This window comes from Mirounga leonina, unplaced genomic scaffold, assembly GCF_011800145.1.
Source record: "Mirounga leonina isolate KUSES-001 unplaced genomic scaffold, KU_Mleo_1.0 Mir_172, whole genome shotgun sequence".
NCBI lineage: Eukaryota > Metazoa > Chordata > Mammalia > Carnivora > Phocidae > Mirounga > Mirounga leonina.
This window is the reverse complement of record NW_023270442.1, coordinates 13,579,897-13,597,847: the sequence shown is the minus strand read 5'-3', so window position 1 is coordinate 13,597,847 and position 17,951 is coordinate 13,579,897. Positions and strand designations below refer to the sequence as shown.

The 17,951-nt window shown below is 49.3% G+C and overlaps 1 protein-coding gene across 2 annotated transcripts in view; it reads right to left on the bottom strand.

The window, feature by feature from the left end:
- Positions 1-17,951, bottom strand: part of IL10RB (interleukin 10 receptor subunit beta) — a 29,952-nt gene that overhangs the window by 9,604 nt on the left and 2,397 nt on the right. For both annotated transcript variants that reach the window (XM_035017618.1, XM_035017617.1), the window contains exons 3-6: positions 14,659-14,816; positions 12,045-12,211; positions 7,901-8,048; positions 3,855-4,009 (exon numbers count right to left, since the gene is read on the bottom strand). In XM_035017618.1, coding sequence (XP_034873509.1) covers positions 3,855-4,009; positions 7,901-8,048; positions 12,045-12,211; positions 14,659-14,816 — 628 coding nt within the window. The remainder of the gene's footprint in view (positions 1-3,854; positions 4,010-7,900; positions 8,049-12,044; positions 12,212-14,658; positions 14,817-17,951) is intronic.

Genomic DNA, 17,951 nt, shown 5'->3' with positions numbered 1-17,951 from the left:
GGCTCCACAGCTTTCCCTCTCCCCTCCACTGTTGACTTGTAGCTTCACCCCTGACAGTCCGCTGCCCTCTTAATGTCATCTCCACACTCAGCCCCTTGATGGGACTTAAGCTGCTGGAGCGGTACTGCCCCTGGTGTGGACCTGTCAGGATTTCTGCCTCCCACCCCCTGGGTCTCCACCAGCTGATGGAAGGTGGGGGGCGGGGGGGGGGAGAGGAATTATGTCCAGATCTCTGTTGCACAAAGGAAGACACTGGGGGCAGGAGGAACCTCCCCAAACCCTCGGGTCCAGTGGATTCGTAAGAATGGACTAGAGCCATTCTTGATTCTCCAGGGAAAGGGGACAGGAAAGAACAGAGGAAAATGTGCTGTGAGCCTCAGGAAAGCAAGGATCGGGCTGGTCTCCGGGTGGGACACACACAGAAACTCAATATATCCTATTGGATAAACCTCCCCATGGCTTCAACGCCAAGTCTCCATCCCCACTAAGTCTCCCGGAACTCGCGATTATTCTCTGGGCCATGGTTAGTGGACCTTTACATCAGGCATCGGGCTGGAGAATTTCATGATGCAATGACCGCAGTCTGCATAGTTTCCTGGCACCTCCTTCATCCTCACTGCACCCCCCTCGCCCCGCCCTTCTCCAGCACCAGCCGGCATTTCTCAGATGAATCACAGGGGCGGGCTCTGCAGGCTGGTCTGCAAAGTCTTCTAGCCTCGGAGGGGGGGCTTGTTCCAACGGCCCCTGTCCTACGCCCGTCTCTGCTTTGATTTGCCTGGAAGCACGCAGTCCCATCTGTCCTTTCCTGTCTGACCAGTCTGTGATGGTGAGCCAGAAGCAGAAAGAGCAGGTGAATAGTTCTGCTTCCTGCTGGGTCTCCACTTAACAAAACACTTTCTACCCTGAACAATGGGCCTGCCCCTCTTTGTTCTTCCCGTTCCTCCAGAGCTCACAGACTTCCTGGTTCATTCTAGTGCTGCAGTCTCAGTTAACACCTCTTGTTAAAAGGTCTTGCCTGCGGTCACGTGTCTCCCTTTCCACCCACCGTGGATGCTGCGTGGCCCAGACCAGCCCTCATGGTGGAGGTGCCGTAGCCTCGGAACCCTGGGGCTGGCCTGGCTTGGCCGCGGGACTATGTCCTTCTCAGGGGGCAGTCTATAGCCCCTGACTGGGTGGTCTGGGGACAAGGCCCGACATCAGCTATGGTGACAGAAGGGAAAGAAGTGGCAAAGCCTTGATTAGGCACACGCACTTCAGAGCGGGGGACACCCCCTGGATGAACATTCAGGGACCTGCCGTATCAGCGAAGTTTCAGGGCTCCCATGGAGGAGGGCATGCTGGACATCCTCTCCAAAGTAAAGGACCAATGATCACATCTCACCCCTCCCACCACTAAGAACTAGCGGGATGCTAGGTGGACCTCTGTGGGTCTGAAGGCAGCATGTTCTGCCCCTGGGAATATAATTTATAGAGGGACACAGGACAGCGCCGAGGGCAGGAGAGGGCCCTGCAGAAGGTCAGGGCCATGGAGCAGGGTGCCCTAGGCACATCCCATGGCTGCTTGGTGCAGGGCTACCAAGGCCCAGCATGATCGGCCAAGGACGACACATCAGTTGAACGTGAATTGGCTGTGTGACATGGCAGGTCTGTGGTAAGAAAGGGTCTGTGGTGGGAAAAGATGCTGGAGTGTCTGGCAAATCCTAAAAGGAGAATCACAATGCAGGTCACTACAGTTTGGGGGCCAGGCTAGGCCATCACGCAGCAGACAATTATGCCCTATTTGAAAAACGGCTTCTAGATGTTATAGGGAGCTGGTAGAGACAGAGCCTGCAGCACTCTGACACTGAGAGACCAGGCCTCCCAGAAGTGACCAACCACAAGGCCTGTTGGACCCACCAGGTCCTACAACGAGGTCAGAGGATGCATATGCACGGGGCCCAGCCTCCCGCACCGTCCACCCCTGCTGCACCAGCACCTGTCTCTATTCACACCATGACGACGGGGGGTGGGGGGGGTGGGCAGCTGAGGGAGCAGAAAAAGGTCAAACGTGGTTCATGGGGAGGTTGGCACGGCACGCAGGCGCAAACCCAAAATGGCCCGTGGTAGCACTAGGGGCTGAACCAGGGGGCCCTGAATGGCAGTGGAGAGGAGGAAGCCCTCCACCGGGCAGAGCTCTGGGCCGTGCATCTGGTCGTCCTCTTGTGTTGGAAGAAAAGTGGCCCAAGATTGGGCTCCTCGTGGACTCACAGGCAGAGGTTAATGGCTAGGCTGGTGGTGAGGGAACCCAGAAGAAGGGAGACTGGAGGGTCAGGGACGAGGAAGTCTGTGGGAGAGACCTGTGTGTGGACTCAGGGGAGTGGTTCCAAGTGTCTTTGTATCATTTATGAACTCCGAGACCGCCACGGGGCCCTGGGCCAGTCAGGCCTCAGCAGTGCTGACCAAGGCCCTGTGGAACAGGGACGGCAAATCATTCCTCAAACAAGCGTCAACTCCAGTGGAGGGGCTCTGCTGCCCCTCCCAGGGTTGCCACCTCAGAATGTGACCTTCTTTGGAGACAGCATCTTTACAGAGGTAATAGAGGTAAAATGAACTCCTTCGGGTGGGCCTCGAATCCAATATGGCTGGTATCCTTAGAAGAACAGGAAATGTGGACACAGACACACACACGGAGGACGTCATGGGAAGATGAAGGCAGGGATTGGGGTGATGTGTCTACAAGCCCAGGGATGCCCGAGAGTGCCAGCAACCACCAGAAGCATCCTCAACGCCTAGAACGCACGGGTTCAGGAACCATGGGGTGGACACAGGAGTGGCCCCGCTTACCATCGCTCCCAGGGAGCCACTCGGGGAACTTGGTGCCCCCTGCACATGCCATTTTAGGCTCTGTGAGTCCAGAGCTGGGTCAGCACACTATGGTGAAGCCCAGGAATTCAGCATGGTTTTAAGAGTTTTAAATGACTACATTTAAGTGGTTGTATAAGTACCTATATAATATCTTGGTTTTGCCTCTTGGCCTCCAAGGCCTAAAATATTTGCTTTATCTGGCCCTTCAAGGGAGAGTTTGCTGACTGCTGGTCTAGAGGGTTCCCAGAGGAGGAGCCTTTCTCCCGGGGTGCGCACAGCAGGAGTCCTGGTAAACTTTCAGTTAAGGCCACCCCCTCTTCATGTCAAGAGCCTAGCTGGCAAGGAAAGGAGTCATTGGGTGACTCATGGGCTCCCCTGCGCAATCCCGATGGTGAGCGGAGACGCAGGGCAGCCCAGACCTCTGGTGCCCGTGACCGGAGACTCAAGACTTCTCAGAGCGCAGGGCCTGGGTCACCCAATCAGATGGGCAGCAGCTAGTCATAGGAAAGGGGAGAGGGGCCTGCAGGGGGCTAGGAGAGACCACGAGGGTCTCTTGCGTCCTGGAGACCAGCTGAAGCGGAGGGGCTGGGGCTGGTACCATCAACCTTCCTCTTGTAACTTTCCCCAGGAAGAAGGAGCAATGTCAGTCTCAGAGGCCCTGCTCCGGTGGGTCCCTGTGGTATAAGGGGTGCACGGTAGCAGATGCTGAGGTGTGCCCCCCAGATCTCCTTCAGGAAGGAGGCCCTCGAGGCCCCAGCTGAGGGCCCCCGATGACTCGGGGCTTCAGGGAGGGAAGGTCGGAGAAGGAACGAAGTCCGGGTTACCTCCTCCCTGCTGGCTGATCTGTGACCATGGGCATCCCTGGAGCGGGCCCCGGGGCACGGATCCGCACGCAGACGGCTGTCACTCTCCAGGAAAGCCTGCCGCGTGGGATGGGCCGGCCCTGATTTAAAGCGAGAAGCCCTCCCAGGCAGGGCCTTCGGGTCCACAGGGCCCCGTCCTAGGCCTACCTCTTTCAGGTGCGGAGGCAGGCAGTTCCCAGGGGAGAAGGCGTGCTTAGTCTTCTTGTACAAACACCACAGCAGGGCGGAGCAGCCAAGCAGCAGGAAGGCGGCACACACGGAGGCTGCCAGGACCACGGCGACAGTCCAGGGCGGGGTCGTCTCTGCGGGGGGAGGGGGACGGGGTGGTGGGCTGCGTCAGGCTCAGGTCAGGACACCCGGGGTCACCTGACCTCCACACTCTGCCACCATGGCAATCCAGTGGGAATCCCCGTTTTCGGGGTGCCCATCTCGGGAGGGGTGAGGAGAAAGCACAAGACACCTGCTCAAGGACCAAGGGGTTTCCAGCCAGTGCCCCCGCCCCCCCTTCCTATCTTTTTCCAGCTTCGGTTTCAGGCACGACTGCTGACACACACGATGAGAACCATAAGCAGGGACTCTGAGCAATGAGCCTCTGCAGGCTGGAGAAGCCTCTGCGGCCTTAAAGCAGGAAACGGGACCCCAGAGCCCCAAGGAGACACACGCACCGCGGTGCTTTGTACCGAGAAGGGCAAAAGCTCTCGGCATGGCAACACCATCCAAGCCCCCGGCACTCAGACACCTGCCCAAACTCCAGTGGCCCAAGGCCACGCGGCTGGCACGACCCAGCACCCACCGTGGGTTTCTGTCTGGAAAAACTCAAGGCCTCCAAAAGAACTTAGCGTTTCTTCCGCCAGCACCTGGCCTTCCTTTCACAGAGCCTTTGCTATCAAAAGCTTATGCCTGTGAATCCTTCCTCCGCCCCTATGAGATGCACACGTATCTCCTAAAACCCAAGGCTGTCTTTCTCAAGGACCTGCAAGCCATTCCTCTCAATTGCAATCTTCATGAAGGAGGGCCCCTGTCCCCCAGCCCGGGCAGGGAGGGGAAGTCTGACTTGATAAAGACCAGCTGGCGTTCAACACCGATGGCCCAACTGCAGGGACACTGACCCACCCCCTCACCCGCTTTGTGATGTGTCACTTCCCCACTTCTCTCTTCTCTGCGCCTCCCTTGTTCTTCCTTTAAAACGCCCTCGGTAGCTCTTTCCCTCCTGTAAGCCCTTACTGAATCAAATCTGTTTTTACTGCTCTAATATCCGGCTTTATCTCTGACCGGGGCATTTGTGGTCCTGGCTCCCCTCATTCAGCAGCAGGTGCCTTCTCCCGCTGCCTGGGGCCACCCACCCTCCCAGTGCAGGGGCCTGGCAGCCGGCACCACCCTCCTGATTAAAACCCAAGGCATCTGGTGCCGAGAGAGGACAAGCCAATGAACCGTGCCCTTTCACAGCAAGTCCTTTTAAAAGGGAGTCATTTTATTTGCGGAGAAAGTGTCGATTCCTATTTGCACAGGGCAGACCAAAGCACGCCCCCAAACCCCGACACTGAGCAGCGCGGGGCCCACAAGACGGTCCTTAGATGTCTGAATGGATGTGGTGTTTGCAGGGGGAGCTGGGGTTGGGATGGGCCTGCCTTCCTCCCTCGTCCCCCCGTGTTTTCATTCATGCCGGCAGTGGCCTCATCATCTTTCCGGCCTGTGCCCTTGCTGAGCTCAAGGGACCTCCTCCCAGACCCCCTGTGAAGTCAGAGGATGCTTTTATAACTCACCCCAAGAAAGAAAGGGTCATTGCTTTCCATGGGCTGGAATAAGGGGAGGATCTGGGAGCTGAACCCTCCACAAAAGCTCTCTGACTTCTTTCAGTCCCACCTGACCACGCGGCCAGGCAGACTGCCCCTCCCTGTTTCACCCGCAGGGAAATCGTGCCTGTGCTCACCTGTGGAATGAGTCCGTGGGCAGTAAATTACACGACAGGTAACCTGCTCCGTCCCTGTTCATTTACTGGCTGAGCGACTCTGGGCAACTTACTTCGCCTCTCTGAGCCTTGATTTCCCAGTCTGTAAAAGGGGCGATCCTTACAAGGCTCTCATGGAAAAATGGGTTGTGAGGTTCAAAGGAGATAGCTATGTTTACACAAGCCTAAAATGATGTTTGACAAAAGCAGGTTTTCAATGGGTTATACTTTTCTTTCAAAAAGTGTTTGGGCTTTGTCAGTTCCTGGGTCATCGTTTAGAGTTACAAAATATTTGAGATATTTCTCTTGTAGGTCGAATTGTAGGCCTCAAAGCATGTCTTGTGACATAAAGGTCTCAGGACCATTAGGAATCCTTCATAATGTGATTTTAAGAATGTCATTACTAATAACCATAATATCTAATGCATTAAGGGCTCACTTTGTACCAGGCACTGTTCTGAGTCCTCCCACCCCCGCGTGTGGTACCACTATCTTGGTCTCCCTATTCTGCAGATGAGGCGGCTGAGGCACAGGGCAGTGCGGGACTTGTCCCATGTCCCATGTTATATTCACAGGGGAAGGACAGGACACCGGGTGATCCCGAAATACACTCAAGGTTTTGGGAAAGCAGGTGACAGGTGTTTAGAGATAAGAAGGTTGATTCCTTTTTGAAGATTTAGTTACTTATTTGAGAGAGAGAGAGAGAGAGAAGAGGGCATGTGAGCAGGGAGAGGGGCAGAGGGAGAGAGGGAGAGAATCTGAAGCAGACTCCACACTGAGCACAGAGCCTGACATGGGGCTCGATCCCACAACTGTGAGATCATGACCTGAGTGGAAACCGAGAGTTGGACACCCAACTGACTGAGCCACCCAGGTGCCCCAAAAGAAGGATAATTCTAAGACAGGGATTCTAGTGACTCAAGTGGGATGGGGGCCCCCAAGGTGCAGAATTCTGATGCAAGTAAAAATGATTCAGGCACACCTGATTACGGGGCTCTTATTTTGAGAAATAGCCATAAATCGTCATGAGCACAGTGGGGACGGCATTGCACTTGGCACTGGGTGTGTCCATTTTAGCTGGTATCTACCAGTTTTTTTTACATTTACACTCACGGTGACTTTGTGGGCAAAAGAACCAACACAGCTTATGGAATAGTCCACTCTATTCCAATGGGTCAGTGATCAGCAGGCAAGCAGGTAAGCAGTCTAAAGGAAAGTGCATCCTGGAGTGCACCCACAGGTTAAGCAACAAATGGGTAAAGATCCTGAAGCTCTTTCTGGCAAATGAGACGAGACAAAGCAAAACTGGGTGAGAAATACGTTCAATGCCAGAAAGTAACACTCAGGAGCTTGCTAAGCAGAAATGACGAATCAGTGAGACTGAAGCATTGCAATCTTCTCCAAACTGCCCTGTGACACAGAGGATGAGAAGTTTTGTTCTCTCTGGAGGGAATTCATTATTACTCTCCTCTATATTTCTGCAGCCCCCAGATCAGTGCCTCGCTTCCAGGAGAGCCTCGGTAAATGAAAACGGCCAGGAGTGGACCTGCGTGTATTCATTCTTCCACAGTCTGAGCTGGCTGAGCCTCACACGATGTCTTTAAATAATAAAAAGGCCTGTTGTTTGCGTGCAGCAAGTTTGTATCACCCTGTATGCAAATGCAGTGTGTCTGTATGTAAATGATCACAGTGTCCGGGCCAGTGGTACTCTTCCCCCCCACTCTGTTCTTCCTCCCCTCCTTCCCTCTCTCTTTTTTTAAAAAATAGGGAGCACTGTGAGTGACTGTGTTGAGGTCCTGGAAGCCGAGACAAGTAGCCCTTGGTGGGGACAGTGATCAAGGTCTCTAAGCTCTCCCTCGTGTGGCTGAGGGGGCTGGAGACATGCAGCCCAGGGAGGGGAGGCTTCTGGGCAGTGTGGCGGGGCTCGACCTTGCTGGGCTGATAAGACTCGTATCAGGAGGCCTGAGAGGACAGAATGAGCACAGTGCGGGTGGGCGTGAAGAGGCAGCGTCCAATGAATGGAAAACGTGTCCATCCAGCCCTTGGGTCTAAGAGGGAACGAGCTGCCTCTGGAGGGGGTGGTTTCCTTCCAAGAGGAAGCTGATCAGAGCTGACCTGGCTTGAAGTTGGGAGCCAGACGTGTTCATGTCTAAGGAACATTCCGCTAACACTTGGTGGGTGTCTATAAGGCGATTTGAAAAGCTTGGAAGAGGCAGAATTACAGCTGGTGTGTCTCAAGACTCACCGTCATCTGTTGTTTGCTCACACACAGGCTTGCTCCATTCTCCAGTTTTGTTCCGATCAGGAAGAAACCCTTGAACTTGAACACAGTAAGTTGTCCACGGCTCAAGATCTCTGAGGACCTCAAAGTCATACTGACACGTCATTGGCCACTAGGAACGAAGACAAAAATAAAAATAGGCCTCCACAGTGAAGGACACCATCTTCTCTTCCGCCCCCCAATCTTACCAGTTATGATATTTACTTTGGGCTCAAAATAGGAAGCTGAAGGAAGCAGGTGTTCCTCCCGGTTCATCTCTGGGGACCCTGATAGCATCTTAAGGCGTGGGGCAAGGAATGATCATGGTCCTGACAAACCACTTCATTTCCTGAATTCTCTAGTTTAGATGCCATACAAACCATCCTACTCCCTTTTTAAAAGGAATTAGGTTGTATGGGCTGAATTGTGTCCCCTTCCCCATTCATATGTTGAAGTCCTAACCCTCAGTATCTTGGAAAGGGAGTTAGTTGGAGGTAATCGCGTTGAAATCGGCTCATTAGGACGAGCCCTAATCCAACATGACTGGCGTCCTTGTAGGAAGAGAAGATCTGGACACGGACAGGCACATGCCACGTAAAGATGAGCCGGAGATGGGGTTGTTGCTTCTACAAGCTAAGGAACCAAAGATTGCCGGCAATCTGGGAGCTAGGAGAGACGCATGGAACAGATTCTTCCTCACAACCCTTGGAAGGACTATCACTGCCAACACCTGGATCTTGGATTTCGAGCCTCCAGAACCTTGAGACAACACGCTCCTGTTGGGTTTGGGGAGTTTGGTACAGCAGCCCGAGAACTGCGACATGGGTCCGTTAGAGTGACGCTCCATGTGATTTTTCCTTCCAAGAGCAAGTTTCTGACCCTGGCAGCCCGGGGTTCTCTTTAGACTTGTCCTCTGCGTGAGCACCTGAAATGCCCTCGTCCGGCAGCGGCCGGCCTCCTCTGCAAGGCACACACCTCGGCCTCCCTGACTCTGCTCAGTATGAATGTAAGCTATCCTCATTGATGATATATTCCTGAGTTTGGGAAACCAAAACAGTTTCCGGCAGAGTAAAGGGAACTAGAAGAGTATATGCCACCCATATTTCCATCATGGTTCTATTTCCTGACAGAAGGGTCGTATTTAAAATGTGTTACGTGAGGGGCACCTGGGTGGCTCAGTCGGTTAAGTGTCTGCCTTGGGCTCAGGTCATGGTTCCAGGGTCCTGGGATCGAGCCCTTCATCGGGCTCCCTGCTCTGCGGGAAGCCTGCTTCTCCCTCTCCCACTCCTCCTGCTCATGTTCTCTGTGTCAAATAAATAAATAAAATCTTAAAAAAAAAAATAAAATGTGTCAGGTGAATAGGAACTTCAACAGAAAGTGAGCACAGAGTCTTTTTTTTTTTTTTTTTTACTTCAGTAATTGGTTATTTTTCTTTTGGCGTTGAGTTTGTTGACAACTTGTCTCTATTCCTTTACTGTAGGAGAAAGCCAAGCTCATTGATGACAAGAATTGGATTCTACCATTGACTACATGAAGAGTATGGTATAACTTCTAATAATTAAAAATAAAAAATCCGGGCTTTCATTCCTAGAAATCCCTTACCCCTAAAACCTTGCAATGCTATTTTTTCAGGGATTAAGCTCAGGGTTGACCCACAGCGGCAGCCAGGGAAGGACGGACATGAAAAAGCCCTGCTCAAGTCCCCTCTGATTGCTTTTTCTAGCTGTCTTTCACACCTGGGCAATTTCTGGTTTTATCTGTTCACATTCTCCCATCAGGAAGAAACAGAATTTCTCGAAGCCTTTTATGCTATGAGTTTAGGGACTGGATACGGCAGCCTTTTAACGCTGCGTTCTCAAAGGGAACCCTAATTGTCTTAGGCCGTGTAGGCGCCATACCAGAACTCAGCGGGCGGCTCCTAAACAGCAAACATGTACTCCTCACAGTTCTCAAGGCTGAGAAGTCCAAGACCGAGGCACCGGCGAACTTGGGTCCAGCCAGCCAGTCTTCATGCTGTGTCTGCATCACAGGGCAGAAGGGCCTGCTCGGGGAGCTCTCTGGGGTCCCTTTTATAAGGCCGCTAATCCCCTGCCTCCCAAAGGCCCCACCTCCTAACACCGTCACACTGGGGATTAGGTTTCCACGTGTGAATTCGGTGGGGGGGCAGGAACATTCAGTCTAGAGCGTGTATAAACCGGTCCTGGTGACCCTGCAGACACCCGTGAGGGAGGACCTAGGGAGCAGGCAGCCCTTCTAACACTTGGCACACCACACCAAAGGCTTCCACACAGCAGGCGGAAGCAACAGGACCAATGTGTCACCAGATGCCTATCCTGTGGGCACATTCTAGATAAGCTAAAGCTAAACTGGGTGTTGCGCTTCATGCTCGGTGCAGGAGGCATGCAGGCGTGGTAGGCTGTGGAAACGGATCCTTCATGAGAGTACGCTGCTACGTCCCTGAGTGGGTCAATCCTGTCTTACCTTTGCATCCCAGCTTAGTGGAGATGCCTGCATTTGGCAAGTGACTATAAAACTCCTCATTCTGGGGCGCCTGGGTGGCTCAGATGGTTAAGTGTCTGCCTTCGGCTCAGGTCATGATCCCGGGGTCCTGGGATCGAGTCCTGCATTGGGCTTCCTGCTCAGCGGGGAGCCTGCTTCTCCCTCTGCCTCTCTCTCTCTGTGTCTCTTATGAATAAATAAATAAAATCTTTAAAAACTCCTCATTCTGTATTGCTTTCTAAGCACACATCTCCTGGGGGCTTGACTATAAGCAAAATCATCTATTCGGTGAAGAAGGCTGATATCCTGCAACATTCAATGGGGCATTTTGGGGGGGAAGTTAGCTTGAGATTTTGGGGGCCTGTGCAGTATGTACATATAAATTTGATTACATAATTCCTAAGACAACACACATGGGTGACCCTTTCCTCCCAAACTCTTGAGAATTAATTGACAGAACCAACATTTAATATAGAGGAGATGACATATATGTAACCTAACTTATATTAACATATATGTAAGACAGTTTAGGACCACAAATAGCATTCAGCTTGGAAGCACTAAGTATAAGGAAAAACCTGACCATGGATGAATGAAAATAGCCTTATTCTGTCTACATAAGTGGAAGGAAAAGCCCATGTATTGACCATACATGTTGTTCAGGTAACCGGACAAGTTTATTTTTTTCATTATGTCCTTAAACTCCCCCAAATCCTGTGAAGTAGGTTATCATCCCCACTTTATTGACAAAGTGGGTTATTTTTTTTAAAGATTTTATTTATTTATTTATTTATTTATTTATTTATTTATTTATTTATTTATTTATTTATGAGACAGAGAGCATGTGAATCTCAAGCAGACTCTGTGCTGAGTGTGGAGCCCAATGTGGGGCTCGATTCCACGACCCTGAGATCATGACCTGAGCTGAAACCGAGAGTCGGATGCTTAACTGATAGAGCCACACAAGCACCCCATGAAGTGCGTTATGCCCATCTTGTAGGCATGAGGAAGCCGAGGTCAAGAATGTGACTAGAGTCACATTGGCAGGAGCAACATTCCAACCAGGTCAGACTCCTAGCTCATGTTTTTAAAGGAACCATCCCCTGAAGAGGAGGAGAGCAATGGCGAAAACTGGGGTCAGACAGGTAAAATGTGACACTGTTCATCTAGCGTCCAGGGGTAGGACTGCCCTGACCATGGACTTGACTATTCTATGGTGTACATGGGGCACAGGGTTTCAGACCATAAAATAGCAGTCATGCAGCATGTCACCTGATTCAGCTGACTGCAGCTTCCACCAGCCAACTGTTGAGTCAGCTCTACCCACCTTCTGCAACTTCCCTTCAGGGACAGAAAGGCCTGCTCTGTGCTAACACCCTTAAGTCTGCTCTATGCATTTCCCTTGGGGCCTGGGAAGCATGAGCCAAATACCAGGTATCCCTCAGACTGGGAAGCTTCTGGCACTCAGAGGACCAGGCCTTAGATCCTCTGGACCATAAGGTGCTACCACCTTTCAAGACCCTGACTGGATGGCCTCCTAGCCTCCTTTCTCCATTATCATGGCCTTAGACTAACACTAGGCAAAGAAGGGGAGCCTACGTCTGAAATGCATATGATTTGCTGAGCTTACCTTTTCGTCAGAACCATTTTTCCAATATTGCACATTATAAACCCACAAGTTATAAATATTCCTCATGGTCCATGTTTCAGGTTCATTCTCAATTTTAGGGGCTAAGAAACGCATATGTAAAGAATTAGCAAGTGCTTCTACTTGCATTCCAGGTGGTCCAATCATGGCTAAGAGGAAGAGAACAAAGCAAAATGACAGTCAAAAACCACATTTTAAAAACATCAACATTTATTTTTCATAACTGTGCAGACCAACTGGTCGACTGAAGGACCCTGGTGTTTGATGTAAGTTTGCTACGACACTGATTGACATGGTCAAGGAAGGTAGTTGGATTTTGTTTCTTAAAAAAAATCTGATAGCCTTTTATTAATCAAGTTTAGTCCATTTATATTTATTGTGATTTCTGATATTTTGGGTTTTCTATAAAGACTTTTTTTTTTTTTTGTGGTTTGTTTCTCTCCTGTTTTTGATTTCTACTGGGTCGAATTTTCTTTTCTTTTTTTTTTTTTTTTTTAAGATTTTATTTATTTATTTGAGAGAGAGAATGAGAGAGCACATGAGAGGGGGGAGGGTCAGAGGGAGAAGCAGGCTCCCCGCCGAGCAGGGAGCCCAATGCGGGACTCGATCCCGGGACTCCAGGATCATGACCTGAGCCGAAGGCAGTCGCTTAACTAACTGAGCCACCCAGGCGCCCTACTGGGTCGAATTTTCTTTATTTCCTTTGCTGGGTTGGAAGCTACAGATGGTATTTCTACTACTTTTAGTGTCTAACATACATAATTAATCATACACACTTTCCAAAAAAGTCTGTAGCTGTTTCTGCCCAAATGCTCTTTTATTGGATATTCATGTGGCTAGCCCCTTTGCTTCGTTTGGGTCTCGGTTCAAATGTCACCTCCTCAGAGAGACTTTTTACCACCCTATGTAAAGAGCAGCTCCCAACATATCCTGCCCTGGTACCTTGCTTTATTTCCTTGAGAGCCACAGTCACATCTGTCATAAAATATGTTATCTATTTGTTTATCTGTCTTCCCCCCATTAGAGTGTATGCTTCCTGAGGGCCGGGATTTTGTCTTGCTATTATAGCTTCTGCACTAAGAATGTGCCTGGCATATAGTAGCTACTCAATAATAATTGTACAATGAATAATAAACATCTCTGGGCAACTGTGCTATTTGAGTTATATCCTGTTTTCTTCTCTGACTGCTGTTATTCTTATTTTTATTTTTTATTTTTTGAAGCTGTTAATGGGACTGCTTCCAGCATTTTACCTTGTCTTTAATCTGCTGGTAGCTAAGAACCAGATAATAAAATTTATTAGAGATCTTTTCAAAGCAAGTATAAACAGATTCTTTGTGACTTCTTGCAGCACTTTCCTGTCATAGAAACTTCAAGAGGCAAGGATCTAAAGTAGGGTAACTGTTGCTAAGAGCATAGACACAGGGGCCTCAGGGGCCTGGCTCTGAATCCTTACTGGGCCATTCCTTATCTGTATGACCTTTGGGCAAGCTGCTTTTCTATTCTGTATTAATTTCTAGAGGGAATTTCCGCAGATGGGCCCAACATAGGAATTGGAACCAGCCAGGACCTGGTAAGTCAGTTAGCAATTACAGGAGCAGAAACCTGTACTATGTTTTGGAAATTTGACTACTAAGCTGCTTGTATTTTTTTAATGTTGATTTTTCTTAGCTTTTATAAAGATACCTTTAGAAAAGATAATATAACTTTGATAATTTCTGACTCCAGAAATAAGAGTTTTGTTGTCAAGCCTAGGACAGAATTGGGAAAGAACAGAAGGGTATCCCAGCTGCATTCCCCACCAGGGAAGGCAAAACTGTGGGAGCCATGGGGGTCCAGAGCAGGGAGTGGTATAAAGACCCCGCACTGCACAGACACAATCCTTCCAATGCTTTCCTGGAGCTTCTCCTTGGAAGGCTGCACTTGAGTCTTGTTCATGAGGTTCTTGTCACCCCTCATCCTCTTACTGTCTCAATTGCTATAAGGTGGTTTCATTCATTTCCAATTCCTGATGTTCTAATTATGTTCACCTCATGACCTCTGGTGAATCCCCATGACCCCCCAGATCTAACCTGGGAACATTCTTTCAGATGCTTACCAGCCAGCCTGACCCAACACATCTGTCATTAGTCGAATCCATTGCTCTGGCCTTCATTCTGGGCAGACTGGCTGTCTACCTGGTTGTCTTCCTGTCTCTCTATACCTGCCTCGAATAACCTTTATTCTTCTGCCTGTCATGTCACATTTCCTTCTATCCTGACTCCAAACTGACTTCCTCCCAGAAAATGTACTACATTAATCCTTCCAGTTCTTCTCATTAACAACACTGGCCTCAACTCATTCTTCACCCATAAGGCATTAATGTTAATATATTTATATTTAATTATTGTATTAACTTTATGACCATCCCTTCCTGTCTCTCCCATAGACTTCTTTCTGGCCATAGCCCTCCTTATTATAACCCCTACGCTCCTTGTGCAAGGCCACCCACTCTGTGGGTGCTCAAAGAATCCTCCCTGACCAGGCTACTCCATGGGGAAAGAAAACCAAGGCATGATGATGGCATTACAATGAAATGGAAAAGAAAGTGGCTTACTGTCATCCACAGGACAGAAGGTGATGTTTACCCAGTCTGAATGCTCATCTGCAAATTCAGCCCTGACTCTCAAGGTGTGATCACCATACTTGGAAAGACTTGAGAAATCACATTCCGTCAAGGCAGTACTTGTGCATATATCTTGGAATTTCCTATAACTGTAAAATCAGAAAAATAAAACCATGAAAATTCTCACTTCAGTCTCTCTGGGGCTGACGGGTGCTTTATTAACCCCTACTACCAAAGGATAATGTAGGATAATGTGAGAAAAATAAACTGAATTCTTAATCATCACTTTTGATGAATAGCATGCATCATTTATATGAGCATTTCCCCAACTGTGCTCCATGGGATTTCAGTGATTCTTGAGATATTATAAGTAGTTTCAAAAATAATCTGTCCCTGGGTGCCTGGGTGGCTCAGTTGGTTAAGCATCTGCCTCCGGCTCGGGTCATGATCTCAGGGTCCTGGGATGGAGCCCGGCATTGGGTTCTCCGCTCAGCAGGGAGTCTGCTTCTCCCTCTCTCCCTCTCAAATAAATAAATAAATAAAATTAAAAAAATATATATCTGTCCCATGGTCAAATGATTTGGGGCAGAATCAAAGTTAAACATAAAGAGGTGTCTGTCTGCATAACAGAGCTCCCTCAGTGACTTTCATATCTTAATGAGCACGTGCCTCTCCAAAATGGGGTTGAGTCTTCAATATATTTGACCAAGAAAGCTTCCCTCCTTGATTATGCTGTTTATGAAAGCAGAGGGACATGGTCTGTGAATACTGTATACACAGATTAGCTAAATAGTGTCCCGAAAATGACTACTGCTGCAACTACTCTGGAAAAACTATGCAACGATTTGTTCTTATACAGATTTGTTTTATACAATGTGTTTAAAACAGAGCTCCAGCCCTGACACCTACTCCTGAAGGGAGGGTGGCAGAAACGTGAAGTTGAAGAAGGAAAAGGATGTCTGGGAAGACCGACAGGTGTGTGTGACCACCTCGCGACCACCTGAGGAGGTGTAATCAGCTCCACCTGACCCGAGGACACCCAGGCTCCTGTCTCGCAAAAAGGGGGGGTTTGGCCTGACTGGTTCCTCAGTGTACCTTCCTCCGATTTGTCCGCCCTTAGAGGTGATAACGAAAGTGATAAAAATAGTAACAGCCCACTTGTCTAGCACTTAGGTGTCAGGCAGGGCAGGAAGTGTTTTTTATCTGTATTACCTCACTGAATTCACAAGCCCAGGAGGGCAGAATGGGGATCACTCCTATTTTATAGATGGGGCGCAGGTATGGAGAACCTAAGAAACTTGCCCAGTGGAGCTGGGATCGGTTTGACTTCAGAGCCCACAGTCTTAAGCACCACACCTCACCACGTTCTTGGCGATGCCCAGAACAATTTCTGGCTAAAAGTAGGTAGAGATAATTGGGCTCAGACTATTCTACAATCTGCTCTTTTCATGTACTATACCACAAGCATTCGTCAATCAACTCTTCATGGGCTGCCTAACATCCCACCATTTGGAGACTCCAGGGGTCATGTCACGAAGGAGGCTTCCCCACACGTGGCCACTTCCTTCATTTAAACTAGCGTGTCAAGTGGCTGGAACATGGAATATTCCAGAAGTTGTTTTGCAATAACTTCTCTCTCCCCAGGTCATTTTTATGGCATTTAAAAATATTTTTCTCTTGGGGCACCTGGGTGGCTCAGTCGTTAAGCGTCTGCCTTCGGCTCAGGTCATGATCCCAGGGTCCTGGGATCGAGCCCCGCATCGGGCTCCCTGCTCAGCGGGAGGCCTACTTCTCCCTCTCCCACTCCCCCTGCTTGTGTTCCCTCTCTCACTGTGTCTCTGTCAGATAAATAAATAAAATCTTTAAAAATATATATATTTTTCTCCCCATTAAATAGGTCATATAACCCATTCTCCACATTTACATCTCAGGTTTTCAAAGATGTTTCCATAGTCAAATCACCAATCCATCCTCCCAAGCACACCTCGGGTCACCCCTGCCCCATGTACACATATAAGAGAGTCTGTTCTACCCAACCTCTCAAGCTGAATTCTAAACAAGTCTTTCACAAGCTATGGAAAACAGTAATCAGATTTTTCTAGATCAAATTTCTTGATCTAGACACAAGGACACCCCCAGCACATGCTTTGTTTTTCCCAGCACATCTCATGCTCAGTCTGCACTTCTGTGCTAAGGATACCTGACTCTTGGTTGCTGGGAAGCCACTAGGAACTCGTACCTACAAGATGGACATCCCAACCAAATACCTCTACTATAAGGGCACAGAACAGAACAACAAAGGATAAATGGATGGGGGGAGAGAGAGAGGGAGGTTAATTTTGCACAGTGAAATCTCTAGAGCTGTCAAGACTGCAGAAACAGACATGAAATTATCAAACCAATCAGTGGTAGAAAATACACAGCAGGGAAAAATCAGCGGCAGAATCACCTGTCCTAAATCCTTGAGTAAACTGACAAATTGGACTAAGGATTGTAGGTCAGATGAAAGTCCTGCCCCAACGTTAAACAGCCAACCTTGATAGCTGTAGGTGGTAATGTAAAAGATTATCCTTGCTCTTTGGAAATTCACCATGAAATATTAAGGGGCAAAGGGCATGATGTAAGACAGAGAGAGAGGGAGAAAGGAAATGTGGCAAATCTTAAAGATCGGTGAATCTGGACATAAGCTATTTGGAAGTTCTTTGCACTCTACTTGAAATCTTTTTTTTTTTTTTTTTTAAGATTTTATTTATTTATTTGTCAGAGCGAAAGAGCACAAAGCAGGGGGAGCAGCAGGCAGAGAGGGAGAAGCAGACTCCCTGCTGAGCAGGGAGCCCGACGTGGGGCTTGATCCCAGAACCCTGGGATCATGACCTGAGCTGAAGGCAGATGCCTAACCGACTGAGCCACCCAGGCGCCCCTGTCCTTGAAATGTTAAAATGTTCTGTTAGCGGGGAATTACTTCGAACTAAAAAGTGCCCGAAAAAGTCAACAAAGACTATCTTATTCATCTTCCTACGTCTTCTCTGCCTCAGCAGGCCTGGGATATGTTTGTAAAAGAAATCTGGAGGAGAAGGAGTGTGGGATTAATGGGATCTGGGACCTTGTTTCCTCCTGCTTCATCGAAGGGACTGCCTATCTTTGTATGTTTCTGAGTCACGTTGGAAGCAGGTGTGTTGGCTTATCACCCATTGGCCCCCTGCTGCTGTTTGCACTTGGCATAAAGGTGCGTCACCTGCATGCAGCCGGTGGTGCACGATGGCAAGCTGCTGAGGGAGGGCTGA